Source organism: Cibotium barometz, chromosome 36 (assembly GCF_041138505.1).
Source record: "Cibotium barometz isolate CiBa-2024 chromosome 36, ASM4113850v1, whole genome shotgun sequence".
Taxonomy (NCBI): domain Eukaryota; kingdom Viridiplantae; phylum Streptophyta; class Polypodiopsida; order Cyatheales; family Cibotiaceae; genus Cibotium; species Cibotium barometz.
The window spans coordinates 13447034-13463456 of NC_141081.1; the positions used below are offsets into that span (position 1 = coordinate 13447034).

General features: G+C 40.3%; 1 protein-coding gene across 1 annotated transcript in view; it reads right to left on the reverse strand.

Annotated features, from left to right (window-relative positions):
• Positions 1-245: 245 nt before the first annotated feature.
• LOC147617511 (heat shock protein 90-5, chloroplastic-like) overlaps positions 246-16423 on the reverse strand; it is a 55115-nt gene continuing 38937 nt past the window's right edge. Inside the window, exons 3-19 of the mRNA XM_086775768.1 lie at positions 7309-7382; positions 6521-6646; positions 6328-6421; positions 6122-6208; positions 4379-4522; positions 4164-4277; positions 3975-4079; positions 3753-3857; positions 3403-3537; positions 3215-3307; positions 3034-3111; positions 2666-2920; positions 2221-2323; positions 1238-1409; positions 1057-1165; positions 872-955; positions 246-764 (exon numbers count right to left, since the gene is read on the reverse strand). Of these exons, the coding sequence (XP_086631894.1) occupies positions 582-764; positions 872-955; positions 1057-1165; positions 1238-1409; positions 2221-2323; positions 2666-2920; positions 3034-3111; positions 3215-3307; positions 3403-3537; positions 3753-3857; positions 3975-4079; positions 4164-4277; positions 4379-4522; positions 6122-6208; positions 6328-6421; positions 6521-6646; positions 7309-7382 (2061 nt within the window). The 3' untranslated portion in view covers positions 246-581. The remainder of the gene's footprint in view (positions 765-871; positions 956-1056; positions 1166-1237; positions 1410-2220; positions 2324-2665; positions 2921-3033; positions 3112-3214; positions 3308-3402; positions 3538-3752; positions 3858-3974; positions 4080-4163; positions 4278-4378; positions 4523-6121; positions 6209-6327; positions 6422-6520; positions 6647-7308; positions 7383-16423) is intronic.

Here is a 16423-nt window from a genome sequence, read left to right on the forward strand (position 1 = left end):
AAATGGAATTACAAAGAAAGAAAAAATATATAACAAAGCTTTCTTCTTTCTTTCTATTGTATGCAAGCCTTTCTCATGCAAGCCTCTCTCTCTCTCTCAACCAATGCATCTAAATTTCTTTCGCATCCACACTTTGCCTCTCTCTTTGGCAGGAAATGAGACAGGAACACTACTGTACTCTAAAAAGTTGTAGCAGCATGTGGAACATCAAATATGACCTCACATCTCAATGAGAGCCAGATGTATGCACACCCCAACAAACAAGCTCTAAATCACTTCAATGATAAACAATAGTCCTCTATTACAAACTTACTATAAGCCTCTATTTACAAGGAAATTTCATGGACTCTTCAGATGAAATTGCCCTTTCAACATAAGGCAGTTCCACAAGTCTAGTGAGAGAGTCTCCCTGCGGACCCACCTTGCATCATCAAAATTGCACCATCTCAGACATATCTACAATCTACCAACTAGACAAAGGAAAAGACCTAAAGCTGCAGCATGTGGATGCCTATCAGATAGTATCATGAAGAAACTAGTTTAAAGGGTAATTATAGCCCAGGAGCAGCACTAATAAAGCATTAGGCAGAGTCAGTTTGTGATCTGCCTTCTGGTTCCAGAATCTCAGCTTCTGTCACTGAGGGTGAACTCAAAACTGAAGTGGCTGCTTTTGGAGCCTCAGTATGGTTTGCAGTCTCATTGCTGCTCACTCCTGAGGCCATCAACTCATAGATCTTCATTCCAAATCCAGCAGGATCATCAGGCTGGAAGATCACGAGCACAAACAGCCCGTATCAATACAACTAGCAGGAAAATTCTCCAGACTAAGTTGAAACCTCGTAAAACAAGCAATGCTTTGGTTTCAACTTACAATAAAGCCACTTGACATCAGTGCTGTCTCGTACAAAATCTCTACAGTTTGATTGGTGGCTGGCTTTCCAGATTTTCTAGCAGCCTGCAGACACCAATTATGGAAGAAGAACATAAGAGTGTACTCTGATTACGATTCTAAAGCACTGACTTCAGCATCAGAAAGAGCGATCTCGGGGTACTCACATCCAAGTCTTGGATTATGGGATGATTTGGATTGATCTCCAAAACTCGAGTTGACATCATGAACTCTCTTAGTCCTGGAGTATCTCCTAAATTTTGGGCTCTCATTATTCTGCACACAAGTTCCCTCAAACCTTAGATAAAATCAAATCGCCCATTCTCTATTGCACAAAAAATACAGTACCTTTCCATGTTGGCAGACCATCCATCCTTGCCAGAGATGAGCACACAAGGAGAAGAACTGAGGCGTTTTGAGACTTCAACTCTGGCGATTTTGTCACCTAACTTCTGCTTCATCCAGTCACAAAGCAAGCTGTATTCGCTTGCCAACTTCTGCAGCTGCTCATTATCACCACCTGAATGCAGCACATTGTGAGAACCACTTACCTTTTGCAACTGCATCAAAAATTGCAAGTGCACTAACATGTTTCAAGACTTGGCTGCTCTTCCTACTTAGCCCATAAGGAACAAGATTTGGACTTACTAGGAGACTTGACAACAATTGACAGCAACACTCCTATTCAAGCCATTTACAAGACTTGAGAAAAACCATGTACAATGGACTTACTAAGAGACTTAAAAACAATTGAAAGCAACACTCCATGTTTCAAGACTTGGCTGCTCTTCCTACTTAGCCCATAAGGAACAAGATTTGGACTTACTAAGAGACTTGACAACAATTGACGCAACACTCCTATTCAAGCCATTTATAAGACTTGAGAAAAACCATGTACAATGGACTTACTAAGAGACTTAAAAAAATTGAAAGCAACACTCCTATTCAAGCCATTTATAAGACTCGAACAAAAGCATGTACAATGGAGATCATCGTGGAGGATTGTGATGGTTTTCTACTACAATCGTAACTTTTGTTTTCTAAGAGTTTATGTTTACTGGTTCTTGAAGCAACCCAATCATATAAGCCCGTTTAATTGGGACAATCTATCCTATTTCATTGATTACCTGCATCAGAATATGGTTTACGATCACACCTGCCACTTGTCTACAGCCCACAAGCAAGGTCAGAATACAGATTCACACACACGGTTCACAAGAGGGCATCCCTTGCACATAAACTAAACACACAGATCTGGTCTATCAGTATTAACACTCACGAAGACAAAAGCACATATATCTAAATACAAACAAGACATCTTATATACATACCTAAATCAAAGCCTTCCTTGCTCACATCTACAAACTTTTTCCCTTCAAAGTACTTGAGGTGTTGAGCAGCGACTTCATCAAGAGGCTCTGTCATGAACAGCACCTGCAGATATTTTCCTGAGAAAACCACGCCTGACAATTCACAAAAAACTACACTATGATAATATATATACCGTCATAAGGCTAGATGAATCTAAACTTACGAGTAATTTTAAAAGAAAGAAGAAAAAAAAGGCACCCGAGAAAAAATAATAATAACAGTAATAATAACTCGCAAAAATAGACACACGCCCACATACACACACAAATTCTTTATTGAACCACAACAAAAGAATTTCTAACAAACAAGCTAAACAAAATTTTAATGACTAACTAGCAAAACAAACTTTAAATGACTAATTCACTATGATAACGCCATTCAAAGGCACAAAATGTCCACACAAACCTCATATCCTTGGTTGCAAAGCTGCTCCAAGAATGGAGCATTTCTTGCACTTTTCACTGACTCTGAAGAAAAGTAGTAAATAGACTTTTGATCAGGCTTCATATTGTCCACATAGTCCCTCAGAGACGTCATTTCCTCCTGATGCTTTGAGGAATAGAAGCGTAAAAAGCTGGCAAGACGCTTCTTGTTGTCGCTGTCCTCAGTGCAACCCAGCTTAATGTACTTCCCAAAGTTCTTGTAGAACTTTTTGTAGTCCTGCTTTTCATGACAAGGACAATGTTACTTGACGTGCACTCCACTCAGGAAAATGAGAAGGTTACCTCACCTCATGAAAGGGAAAAGGCTACATAATTGCAATGCCCACGCACCTCTTTGTTGTCACTCTTGGCAAGTGACTCAAACAAATCAAAGGATTTCTTTATAAGCCGTTTTCTCATTAACCTAACCTGTGAAGGAAGTCACTCAATTATCAATCTATATTTCAGAATATTTAACCATTCAAAAGAAGACAAACATGTCATTGGAGACTATGGTGGCACATCAACTTACGATACGACTCTCCTGCAGAAGCTCACGGGATACATTAAGTGGGAGGTCATCTGAATCTACAACACCCTTCATGAAGCTCAGGTACCGAGGGAACTGTGTAGTCACATAGAAATAAAATTAACCTTACCCTCATAGGAACTTGCGACGCATAACAATCAACAGTCTGATTTCTTATGGTCTAGACTCACCAGCTCGCCATGGAAGTCGTCGGAGATAAACACCCTCTTTACATACATTTTAATATTCTTCTGCTTGGCTGCTTCTTCTGATCCAAAAGGAGCCATTCCTGGAACATAGAGCAGAGTTTTGAACTCTACTTCACCCTGCATACCATAGAGGGCAACTAAAATTAAAGCCAAGTTTCAAAATACTTAATTTCCAATCCTCCTGAAACTCTTCTCCCTAATGGCCATGCTCGTGTGACTTCTTCAAGGCAGTACTACTCAGCCCCATGGGTTGAAGGAATCTCAAAACCAAAACCCCAACTACTTTCGCTCAAGGACTTTCAGAGGCTACATTACATGGAGAAATGGCATACCTCTGTGCTGAAATGTGTGTATGCCATTGGTTCAAGATACTGGTCATACGTCTTCTTGTAGAAAGCATGATATTCCTCCTTGGTAACTTCCCTGGGGCTGCGTAACTGGACAGTATAGTGTAGTGTGTCAAGTAGAGAAAGATATAAGAGAACTTCTTATAATGGAGTTTGAAGGAAAATAGTATTGAGGGTTCACACAAAAGACAGGAAACTGCACGTTACCCAAATAGGTTTGGCCTCATTCACTATATCATACGTGTAGAATTTCTCTAATATTGTCCTTGTTGCCTCCTCTTTTCCTTCCTGGATCGCTGCCTCATCTTTAACCTGTATCACAAAGCCCCAAGTTAGGTTACCAGGATGTAAAATGTAAACATGCACAAACCCAAGTAAATTCCCAATGAGACCAACCTCTACTTGACGAGTCTTCTCTGTTCCCACATAAATTGGGAATGATATGAATTGAGAATAGCTTTTCACAAGGTCTTGGATTTTTGTTGAACTAGTATACTGCTTTGCTTCCTCCTGCAGCATAGCCCCATATGCAAGGGGTTAGTTTGAAATGGTTTAGGACAAAATGGTTTAGAACAGTGCCATCAACAGCAAGGGCTTCCAGAATATCCCACCTTCAGATGTAAAATCACAGAAGTCCCTCTAACGATGAGAAATTCTGGATCAGTTTCTTCACGAATGACAAATGAGCTACTGTCAACTTCAGCCTCCCAGACGTACTGCTTCTCGGACTTAGGATTCTTGGTAGAGACAGTTACCTATCATGTATAGGCAAGAGAAACATAGTTAAAAAGAAGTAATGATATCACTATAAATTATAGATCACAAACTTTCAGAACAGAGTGCACAGTGCGATGACAAACGAAGAAAAGAACCTTAAAATTTTCCACTGTGGTTCTGGATCAGTATTTCATAAACCAAAAGATTTTAGATGCTAGATTATACTCAGAATGAGACCTCAGTTGGAAGATGTGCATGCATGTACATCTACATGCATGGTGAGAATAGATATTATCTTCAAAACTGTGGGTCCAATGTGGTGCCAAATTAAAGTTGAGAACATCAGAGGACAGAAGGATCAAAGACAAACTTAAACCTCTCTGTACATGATGCTAAGTCAACTCTACTCCAGTATCAGCACCTGAAAGTGGTCCCAGGTTAGTGCATATACCTGTATGTGTTGCGCCCAAATGCTCATACATAAATATGTCTATCACTCCAGCAGTCACTTGGCCACATGTTTCACATACATTTCAGATGTAGAACATAAAAGACCACTAACCTTAAAGTCACAGATACCAAGACATGAAAACAAGTCATCCTTAAAACAAAGAACTTCAACTAGCAATCAGTTCATTCAGGTTGAACACATGTTTCCAGCTACACACGACCAAGAATAACTAAAAGCATGTCTTTGAACAACTTGCTGGCCAATATCAAAGCCCATCCATGATATTAAGATTTCCTCTTTTATTTGGCTTTCTCTACATGGTGGTCTTGCTACCAACCAATGGAGATCGGTCGTTAGTGCTAGGCTCTAGCCCAGCTTGCCCGAAATGCGCAAGAGCTTCACAGACAGTCTACCATTGCTTATGGGAGTGCGGGGAGGCACACAGGATTTGGATTGCAATAGCACACCTTTTTGGAAGGACAAGGAGGAATGCCTAGATTTGTTTTGGTGCTATTGCTTGGTTGATGCAGTCAGGCCCTCAACTCAGGTTCGAGGGGAACGACAGAGAAATGGTCATGAGGATTAACCAGGGAGTGGATCAGCAGTGCCATTTTCAAGACTTACCAGAGTCAGGCTACGCATCACCAGCACAAAGGTTGGACTCTGCGTGGAAGGTCATTGCTAGCATCACAGCCTGGCACATTTGGAAGGCTAGATGCACAGGCCATGGAGGGCACTTCGGTTTATGGTACACAGTTCATTTGCAGGATTTGGTGTGATATTTATCCACACGCTCATGGCCACTTGGGCCAGGATTTAGGGATCCTCAAGGGCTGCAGAGAGAAAGTGTGGCCAGTTCATGAGAGAGTGGGACCATGGCATCTTTTTCACTACCACTCATATGGGAGCTTGCTGGCAGCACAAGGCAGATTGGTTGAGATTTCCCCCCCTGCTTGATCTAAAATCTCCCTTTTTGTAAATTTTCTCATACTTAATAGAAGTCTCTTTTCCGGAAAAAATAAACAAGCAAATCATGCTGAGATCAGCCTTACCGTCATAAAAGATCAGACTGAAACATCAAACCAATCTTACCATGTGAAATGCAGATGACAAGCCCAACCCATTCTAAAACCATGTAAGAATTTAGACAGCACCATTCAAAATAATGGGCTCCATACAGTTACACCTTGTCAGCGACTAAAAAGGCTGAGTAGAAACCAACTCCGAACTTTCCAATCAAGTTGCTACTCCCGGCCAAACCTTCCTTGTTTTCCTGTTTGCAATGACAAGATGCACAAACAAACCACTCACTACCCTTTAACACTAACCTTTTTAACACCAGTAGGAGCCAACAAGAAATGATAAAAACTTTATCAACAATTTGACCCAGACCTTCAAAGCCTTCACAAAATTAGCAGTGCCACTTTGTGCAATGGTTCCGAGACTAACAATAAGCTCCTCTTTTGTCATCCCAATACCAGAGTCCCTAAGTTGGCGACAAGCCAAGAAAAAGCAGTGATAAGTCAACAGTGATGTGGCAAATGAAGAGGAGTTGTGTTCAAGCAAGGAAGCCTTGAATACCTACGTGATAACAAGAATTCTTCTCTGGGTGTCAGCTCTTATTTTGATAGCAAGCTCAGTTTGACTGCCCAGTAAGCTGGGCTCAGTAGTGCTCAGGAAGCGAAGCTTGTCAAGTGCATCACTTGCATTACTGCAATGCATGAAAATATCAAAATCAAGTTAATATAGTGTCATCACGTTTCAGCATGAAGGAGTGTCCTACATAGGTATGGGGAATGGGGAAATGAAAGCCTAAAAAGATAAACAGAAACACAAGTGCTTTTGAGAGAGCTGAAATAGGAAACCACACCTCAGCAAGGGTGACCCAAGCAAAGGGGGATGGGAGAAAAAGAGAGAAATGAGAGGAAAGGAAATAAGAGTGATGGCCACTTGATGACCAGAACTGAACTTGAAATCTAGGGTGTAGAGGGGAAGTGTTAGGTGTTGTTGGGGAAATGGGAGGCGAACTGGCTGATGTAGGAAAGATGCACCAATATGAAAATGAAGAGGAAAGGAATAGAGAAGAGAGGCAGACAGATGGGAGGGAAGATACAAGCCAAGTTAAAATCTAGGCTGCAAAAGGGAAGCGGTAAATGTAATCAGGGAAGGGCACCAATTAGGAAATGGAATTGGGGAAACAGCTGAGACACGGTTCGAACACAAGGATCCTCCAAAGGGGTGCTTTTTAATACCAGACCCCCATTTCTGGGCGTGTCTCATAACTATGGTATCCTAAAGATTCAATTAAACACAAGGTGGACCACAACACAATGAATATAAACTATATAACTGCAAAAAAAGAAATGTTCCAACCTGACCAACTCTCGCAAGAAAACCTCCTTGTGGCTATACAAGCTGTGAACGATAAGGTCAAGGAGACGACTGACCTGCAGAAACGTTCTTTTCGGAAGAGCTTGACCATCAGAATCCATTCCAAGCTGTTCAAATTGCTACTCTCTCTCTCTCTCTCTCTCTCTCTCTCTCTCTCTCACACACACACACACACACATTTCCTGTTTCTGTCACTTCATGGACACATTGCAACACTTTTGATCTCATTGGCCCTTCAGTATTTTGTAGACATTAATAGAATTCTCTCTCTCTCTCTCTCTCTCTCTCTCTCTCTCTCTCTCTCTCTCTTACCATGATGAGATTACATGGACATTATTCACAGTCACTAGAAATGAGAAACGGGAACGGAAACGTTATGGAATGGAAACGAGGAAACGAGTTTTTAGGGGTGGAAACGGCCATTTCCTGTGACAATATCACTTGGGAAACGAGAAACGGCCATGGAAACGGATGGGGCCTTGAAACGGAGAAACGCATTTCAAGGGACTGAAACGGCCATTTCTTGTGACTGTGACACTATTGTATCACTTTTGGTCTCATAGACCCATCGGATCTTTTGAAGACATTTAATACAACTCTCTTTGATGCTTTACGCAGACCATGTAGTACTTGTCCCGAATACACAGCAGGGGTTACAACGGCACATGGATGCCTTGGGAGAGTTTTGTAATCAGAGGGGCCTGATGGTCAATCTTGGTAAAACCAAGGTTATAATTTTCAATACCACGAAGCAGGGGCGAGAGACCACCCACATCATATACCAGGACAGACGTGTGGATGTAGTGACTTCATATGTATATTTGGGTGTCACCTTTACTAGCTTGGCGGGGAGGTTCTCCATGAGACAAGCAGTTCAAGACAAGGTAGCCAGAGGGTATGCAGCTTTAGCTTAACTTGAGAGGCAATGTCACCAAGCGCATTTTCAGGAACCCCATAAAAAGGGATGGCTTTTTGATACCAATGTCACACCAGCCTTGATGTATGCATCCCCTATCTGGGCTCCAGGACTATCAGCGAGCAGATGGCGAGGTTTAGAGTGCCCACAAATACTTATGTTCTCACGGATGATTCATAGTAAAACCTCGACGCCACATGAGATAGTTTTGGCAAAGTTTGGGTCGTCGCCCATGCTAGTGGAGGCCATTTTATTCAGTGGGTTAGGCATATGCCCCCAGATAGATTATCGAGACAGGCCCTAGAGTCATCAAAGTGAGTAGCAGCATCAAGGCGACGCGGTCATGGTATGCAAAGGTTTTATAGTGGTTTTCACTACATGGGATGAGTATGGACAGGCTCCCTCCGTTTCGGTATGATGAGGACCATCTGACCACAAGACTCTGCCGTGTGGAGAGGAAACAATTGATACCTTCGGATTTGATACAGCTATACACACGTCATACATGGATTGATCCTCCACAACCTCTTCCTGTGAAGAGGCAGCACTACCACGATCATTTCTTACAGCTCACAGAGGATGGGTTTGTGCAGAGACCAAGGTAGAGATAGAGGCAGGGAGAGCTATAGGAGCCCCGATGGAGACATGTATCTACAGATTGTGCCACATAGAGGTGGAGACAAAGGAGTATTATGTTTGCCATTGCCCAGTATACTATGAGATTCGAGGGAGATACCACTGTCTCTTCAGGGAGGGATTTGGTCCACTCAACATAGTTATGTAGTTTCATGATCAGAGATGCTTGGGGGGATTTTTTATGGAATTATGACGTCATAGAGAGCGGCTATTACAACAGCTCCCACAGTAGAGGGATACTACATCTCAGACACGGATCACTACTATCTTCCAGCCACTCAGTGGTGGGACATCCTCCACAGCTCCTTCGGTCCGAACCCGGGTCACTCGGAGACACTCTTGTAGGAAAAATGGGGGAGAGACAAAGCTAAAAACTGAAACTGAAATGAGAGCAAGACACAAAGCTTAAACATACCTTGAGATGAGTGTAGACAAGACACAAGATTGATACTTTCATTGATGTAACACCTACAATTTTATAGGTGAGAAGTACAAGATTGAGTAGACTCACTTATGGGATAAATGTAGAGGTGCCACATGGCACTAGACTCAAGACACAAAGATTGAACTGAAATTTAGACTAGAGAAATAGTACACCTAGTGTGCACTTATTTCCAACACCCTCCTTAAGTGGACACTAGGAGGAAGACAAAAAGACAAGACTATGACATGACAAAAGATAAGACCAAGACAGAGAGACTAGACAAGGGTTGAGAGACAAGCTAGAAGACAAGATGGACAAGACTAGAAGACAGACATAAAGACTGATAGACTGAGAGACAAAAGATCCTGAGACACCCCTCCTCAAGTGATATCCTCATATGGGTCCACAAGGGTAGGGACAAGAGTGGATCATAGACAGAGAGAGAGAGAGAGACAATCAGCCAGTAAAGTGGTCCCACAGAGAGAGAGACTTTCAGATAGACATGAGAGAGACTGACAAAATAGAAGATAAATGGGGACATAGACAAAATGCCAAAGAGAATGTGGGTAGCTAATCCACAAAAGATAGGCATATAGACTGATAGACAGAGTGTCAGAGACATATGACTGTAAGATCACACAAGATAGACACATAGACAGAGAGACTGACTGATTGTAGATAGACAGAGAGATGGACCTTGACTAATAATCCCTCCTCAAGGGCAATCCTCCTGCTAGAGTGAGTAATGCAGGGATGCCTCTTGGGTAGGTACAAAGATAAGTCCAAATAGACATGACATTACTCCCATGATCTACATCATTGGTGATCATTGGTGGTAGTTAGCATGAAAGCATAGACAGATATGTGAGAGATGGGAAGGTCTTACCATACTTGGCAGTGTCTAATCCCGTACAAGATAGAGAGTAGTTCTGAAAATTAATTTTGAAGAATAAACTAGAACTAAAAATATTGCAGCATAGAAAGATAATCCATTTTGGTTTTACCTCGGGTCTTCCACCCTTTCAGGGGTAACCCGAGAGAAAGACTGCTGCAAACAGAGAATTCTGCAAATAGAAAGAGATGAAGTACAAAACCACGATACCCAGAGAGACCGGAGAGAGCAGAGGTGCAGAACTTGAGTTGCAAGCTGGAGCAGAAACAATAGGTGGAGCAGAGGCAAACAGGGCAGCGATGAGGGTAGGGGCAGCGCGGGCTGCACCTAGAGAGATGCCATCGAGAGAAAGAGTCGCCCAGCTGAAGCTTGAAAAACCACGAGCTAAAGAAACGTTGAAGCAGAGAGAGGCGAGTTGAAGCGGGTGGAGGATAAGCGCAGGAGAGAGGTGAGAGGGATCTGCATCGGTTGAGCCCATACATAGGTGGCGGAGGGAGGAGATACAGCCCGATTGGTGTGAAAGCGGCAGCCCTCACAGCAGCCATCAGCAGGCCAAGCCAGATGAACGGGTCGCAATGGCGTGAAGTGCGCCGATAATGTAGGCGAACCCACGTGGTCAACCGTTGAGCCAATTGCAAGAGAACCGAACCAAGCGCCTGAGGGCAAGCGTAGATGCAAAGGAAGCTTGAAAGCTCATTGAAAAACTTCTCTCCAGCCTCGGAGTCCCTTTTGACATCCGCCGAGGAGTAGCCAGAGATGCAGTAGTCAGGGTGCCTCAACAGCGCAAGGACAGTTTTTGGAGCTTCAGGACACTGGTTTTGCGTGTCGAAGTGAACAGATTGGACTCTATGCGATCGGTGAGGAAGCCAGAGATGAAGAAGAAGGCCAGAAACCCGAGAATGAGCACCAGGAAGCTTGAGGGCGAACAAACCTGCTCTGATACCATGTAGGAAAAATGGGGGAGAGACAAAGCTAAAAACTGAAACTGAAATGAGAGCAAGACACAAAGCTTAAACATACCTTGAGATGAGTGTAGACAAGACACAAGATTGATACTTTCATTGATGTGACACCTACAATTTTATAGGTGAGAAGTACAAGATTGAGTAGACTCACTTATGGGATAAATGTAGAGGTGCCACATGGCACTAGACTCAAGACACAAAGATTGAACTGAAATTTAGACTAGAGAAATAGTACACCTAGTGTGCACTTATTTCCAACAACTCTCTCTCTACATCTACTAGTAGCGGAGTGACATCAGCCCAAGCGAGAGAGCTACGATCCAGGAGATGCCCCCGCCCACCAGGCCCTCGCCCCCCAAGTCTCCACCAAACACAGATTGATGAGATCTTGAGGAGACATAGCAGAGAGGACAGATCCTAGATTGATCTAGCACAGATTGGGAGATATCTTGCCCCTAACCCGATGTATGACATCCTCCACCCAGTCATTGGCACCGATTGGAGCTAGATGCTTTATTGGATGTATTTACTCCCCCTTCCTCCCACACAGCCCACAATAGTTAACCAAAGCCCTGTATGTGATTTATCTCCACATTATAGAGTACTTTGTACTTTTTTTTCTTTTGTATCCATTTGATATCCATTGAGACATGATGATGATGTACACAGGTTTTGTCTCATAGGCCGTTTTTTGGCCTTTAGAAGACGTTAATAAAATCTCTCTCTCTCTCTCTCTCTCTCTCTCTCTCTCTCTCCATGAAAGCCCACATAGACTATGGGGAGTACCTCCTAGCCCTTGGAGGAGCTCATGGTGTCATGAGAATATATTTTAAGTTCTCTTTAAGAATATTATTTTTCTCTCTTGAGTAATTTGGGGACGCCTAGGTTGCTCTTGCGTCATGCCGGCTAGGTTAATATCGTGGGTGACACCACTAGAAATATTAATACGTGCGGTATATGACGTATGCTTGGGACCATCTATGATTATTTCAATTAGGTTTGTATTGGCAGGGTGATCCCTGGAAGTACTTACGCCTGGTAGTCATGAGTTGGTTATGGTTTGTGCCTGTTTAATATTTGTGGGATTAATTTAATTATTAATTGGGCTTATATTTTCAGATCAAGAAGATTACGAGGATTAATGAATAATGTTGAGGAGAATGTTTCATATGCGCATCATATTTAGTAACCTTAGTAGTTGATTTTTCTATTTTGATACATTGGAAAAAATACATTTATAATGTTGAATTTAATAAAGCCTAAAGGCTTTACCCTAGCCCCAATTTTTGGGACACTCTATTTTTATTGTGGAAGAGTGCCATGCTCTCTAAAAGCACACTTTGTATATTTTTGGGAGCTATGGCCTATTTTTGCAAGAAAGCTAATAAAAATACTCTTGTGTGGGGAAAGGCCACGCACAAGGGGGGGGAAGATTGCACCCAGCCTTGTGTTGATTATGTTGATGGTGATGTTTTTCTTTCTCTTGCCTTATGTTTTGTTTTATGCTTTAATTTTCAATTTAATTCAAGTAGTTGTTTTAATATTTGATATATTTAATGAGTTTTTTATTATTCTCTTCAAGAAGATTAAAGGGTCCCGTTTCAGTGGTATCAGAGCTTTGGTGTAATTTAATTTTCTTGAAGGCGGTCAAAAGAGGTGAAAGAGACAAAAACAGAGGTGATTTTGGTAATTTTCTTGAATTTAAATGAAAGAAGAACACGTTTAGGGATTTTTGTTTATGTGTGGATGAAATAAAGCTTGTTTTTAACCATTGGATAATCAATCTCCATCGATCTATTGCCCAAAGGGTAAAACTAGGTGGAAAACCATTAGTAGGTTTCCCAAAACCATAAAACCACCTTCCTCTTCACTAATCCTCTTCTTAATCTGTCTGTATGGATGGGTTTCAAAATTGATAGCCAATTCTGCTTAGCTTTCTAATTGCTAAACCATTGAGGGAGAAAGCTCTATAATGGACGGTGTATAATTCACCAGGAGCTAATTTATAGAGAAATAAGCTCTCTGTGAGAAAAATTCGGAAATTAATCTTTTGAGAATAAAATTTTTATATCTTCTTTCACCAAAATCACGGCCAAGAAAATTTTAGAAGCTTGGGATTTTATTTTATTTTTCCTTTTATCTTTCTCTCTCTCTCCCCGGGCGGCAGCGCGCTTTTGTCTTCATCTCGCCGGCGGGGGCAAGAGCTGCGAATTCAGGGGGGGGAAGGAATTTTAAGACCCTGATTTAGCTTAAAAGCTCTGTTAATACAAAGCTTATATTAGCTAAAAGCTTTATAGGCTTAAAATGTTTAATTTTTACTTTTTTTTATTAGATGCTGTGAATTTTTTCGTGGGCTGTTTCCTTTTTGCGCTGGAGCGTTTGACGTTGGGCAAATTGGCCAGGTTATAAAGCTTTCATAAGCTTTTTAATAAGCTTAATAAGTTTAATATTAAAAGCTTTATGAGATAAAGCTTAGTATGAAGCTTTGAATTTTTTTAAAGGGGACCATATCTACAAATATATCACCTCTTCTCTAAATTTGGGTTAGCTGAGCTAATAGTTTCAAGCTGAGAAATGCTTGAAAAAGCTTTTATTATAAAGCTTTGTTAAGTTTTTTTTTCAAATAAGCTTAAAGCTTTACAAATGAGATCAGTAAAATGTTTTACAAAAAGAAAAATATTTTTTTGACTATTCCCATCATATTTTATGAAAAAGGATCCCATGTACATATAGTTAGTTTGGATTTCTTCTACAGATTTTTAGAACTTACCTCAAGAGAAATTTTGAGAGTTGTCAAATTCTTGTGAATAATGTTGTTTTCTAAATCCTCATGAAGTCCGAATAATATAAACAGCTTGTTAGTGAAGATATCATTAAAATATTGCTTTAACCTACGGCTAGTTTTCTAATTTTAAAGAGTACATGGATTATTTCTTGAAAAATTATGCATTTGTGTATTGAGCTAACTTGGCAGAACTCACATCTAGCTCGACGTTCCATATGAGATAAGAAACCCTATCTTTTCTCTTGTTTTAAATTTTTCTTATTCCTTTTAATTGTCAAGAAATGGGTGAATATCCGCAGGAACAGCTTGTTTCTCTCCATATTCTTTTGAATCAAGAACGAGAGCATCGAGACAACTTTCAAAGAAAGATTGAACGACATCTATCTAGAATGAGCAAATATATTAAAACTGTGGAAGCATCTGACATGCATAGCCCGACCAATAACATCGTATCCAAGCTGTCTATTGTCAAGTGTTTCAGGGTAAGCAGATGGGACATTATGCTAAATATTGCCCAACTAAAAAGAAGAACCAAATTGCAGCAAAGGACATGCTTGATACCGAAGAGGTTAACGCACTCAACACATTAACCAAAGGTGGAGGTATGTGTTAAAAAAAATTATTTATTGTATACAATTTCTTGTTTGCTTTTGTATCTGTTTTCTGAATATTCTTTCCTTCTAGACCTAGTTAGAAAACTTTAGCTCCTGAAAAGAATTTTAGATACCGTAATCTAACTAGAAAGATCGAGACAAGATTAGCAAAAGTTATCTTCAAGATCTAGTTACCCAAATTCAAGTAAAAATGATTGTTAGACATTTCATAGAAGATTAAGACCAATTTGAAGATTCAAGAACCAAGCAAGTTTCTTCAGTCTTTGATTCAAGTTATCAATTGCTTCACCATCGAATTTAGTGATGATAAGAAAAGTAAAGAAATAGCTCTCAAGTGACTAGAAACCAAGCTTAAGTTGTATACCAATCACAATTACGAAGTTTATACCAATTCAAGTAAAGTTTTGTTTAAATTTTCAAGTGTTCTAGTTTAAGATCTATCCAAGTACAAGATTCTTTCTAGACCAAGAATTGCTCTAAGTCAAAGATATATTCAACCACAAGATTTAAACCCCTTAAGAACAAGATTTATTCAAGAATTGCAATTATGATTAATTAAAGACTAATCTCTCAATTTTTCGTCCATTCAAGTATTTTTAATCTAAGCCAACATTCATTACTAGTATATCAAGTTCTTTCTATCAACTAGGGTACAAGATATCTATCTTTCTTCAAGTTTTGATTTCAAGTTTAAGATTAAGTTTAACATCAAGATCTCCTTTAGATTTCATTGTTTACAAGTAAGATTCACAAATTCAAGAATTATAAACCTATTCAAAGATTATAATTTTTTGAATTTAGTTAGACGATTACAAGATTAAGATCAAGAACAAATCTCCACAAATTCATCAAGTTATTGACAGTAATGTAAGTGATTATTTTTCAATCTTAAATTGATAAGAATTTCCATTTCGACCTAATTCATTTTTGGAATAAGACTTGTAGTCTAATTTTAAAGATAGAGAAAAGTTATGTCAGAATGAAAGTTTCAGAGGGAATTAGCTACTCCGTCTCAAACTTCTGTTCTTAAGGTAGTATCGTGTGGAATTAATCTATGGTATGGGACATTAGATTGGTTTTACATGGCTACACCAGACGTATCTATGTCTTCCATCTTTCACCAACGAGTGTTTGTATGTGGAAGGTACCTCTGTGGTATGGGACACTTAGATCCCTTTTACATGCGTTCACTTGTTTGGTTTTATTTTTCAGAAATTGTTTGATGTGATGATCTTGTCCTCCACTTGTTCCATGAAACCATCCACTCATTGATTGCACAACTGAGGACAGTTGATTCCCAACAAGGGGGACTGTTATGATCCATGTTAATTAAATATCTTTTGACATTCAAAAACCATCCTTAAGAAGATGCAAAATGGATGCCCGAGAAATTTTTCCGAGCTTATCCTGAGATCCTTCGTTCTTTTCAAACCCAGCAAACCTGCAATTGAGGGCAATTGCAAACTCAAGCAAGAGGGATGTCATGAGAATATATTTTAAGTTCTCTTTAAGAATATTATTTTTCTCTCTTGAGTAATTTGGGAACGCCTAGATTACTCTTGCGTCATGCCGGCTAGGTTAATATCGTGGGTGACACCACTATAAATATTAATACGTGCGATATATGACGTATACTTGGAACCGTCTATGATTATTTCAGTTAGGTTTGTATTGGCAGGATGATCCCTGGAAGTACTTACGTCTGGTAGTCATGAGTTGGTTATGGTTTGTGCCTGTTTAATATTTGTGGGATTAATTTAATTATTAATTGGGCTTATATTTTCACGTCAAGAAGATTACGAGGATTGATGAATAATGTTGAGGAGAATGTTTCATATGCGCATCATATTTAGTAACCTTAGTAG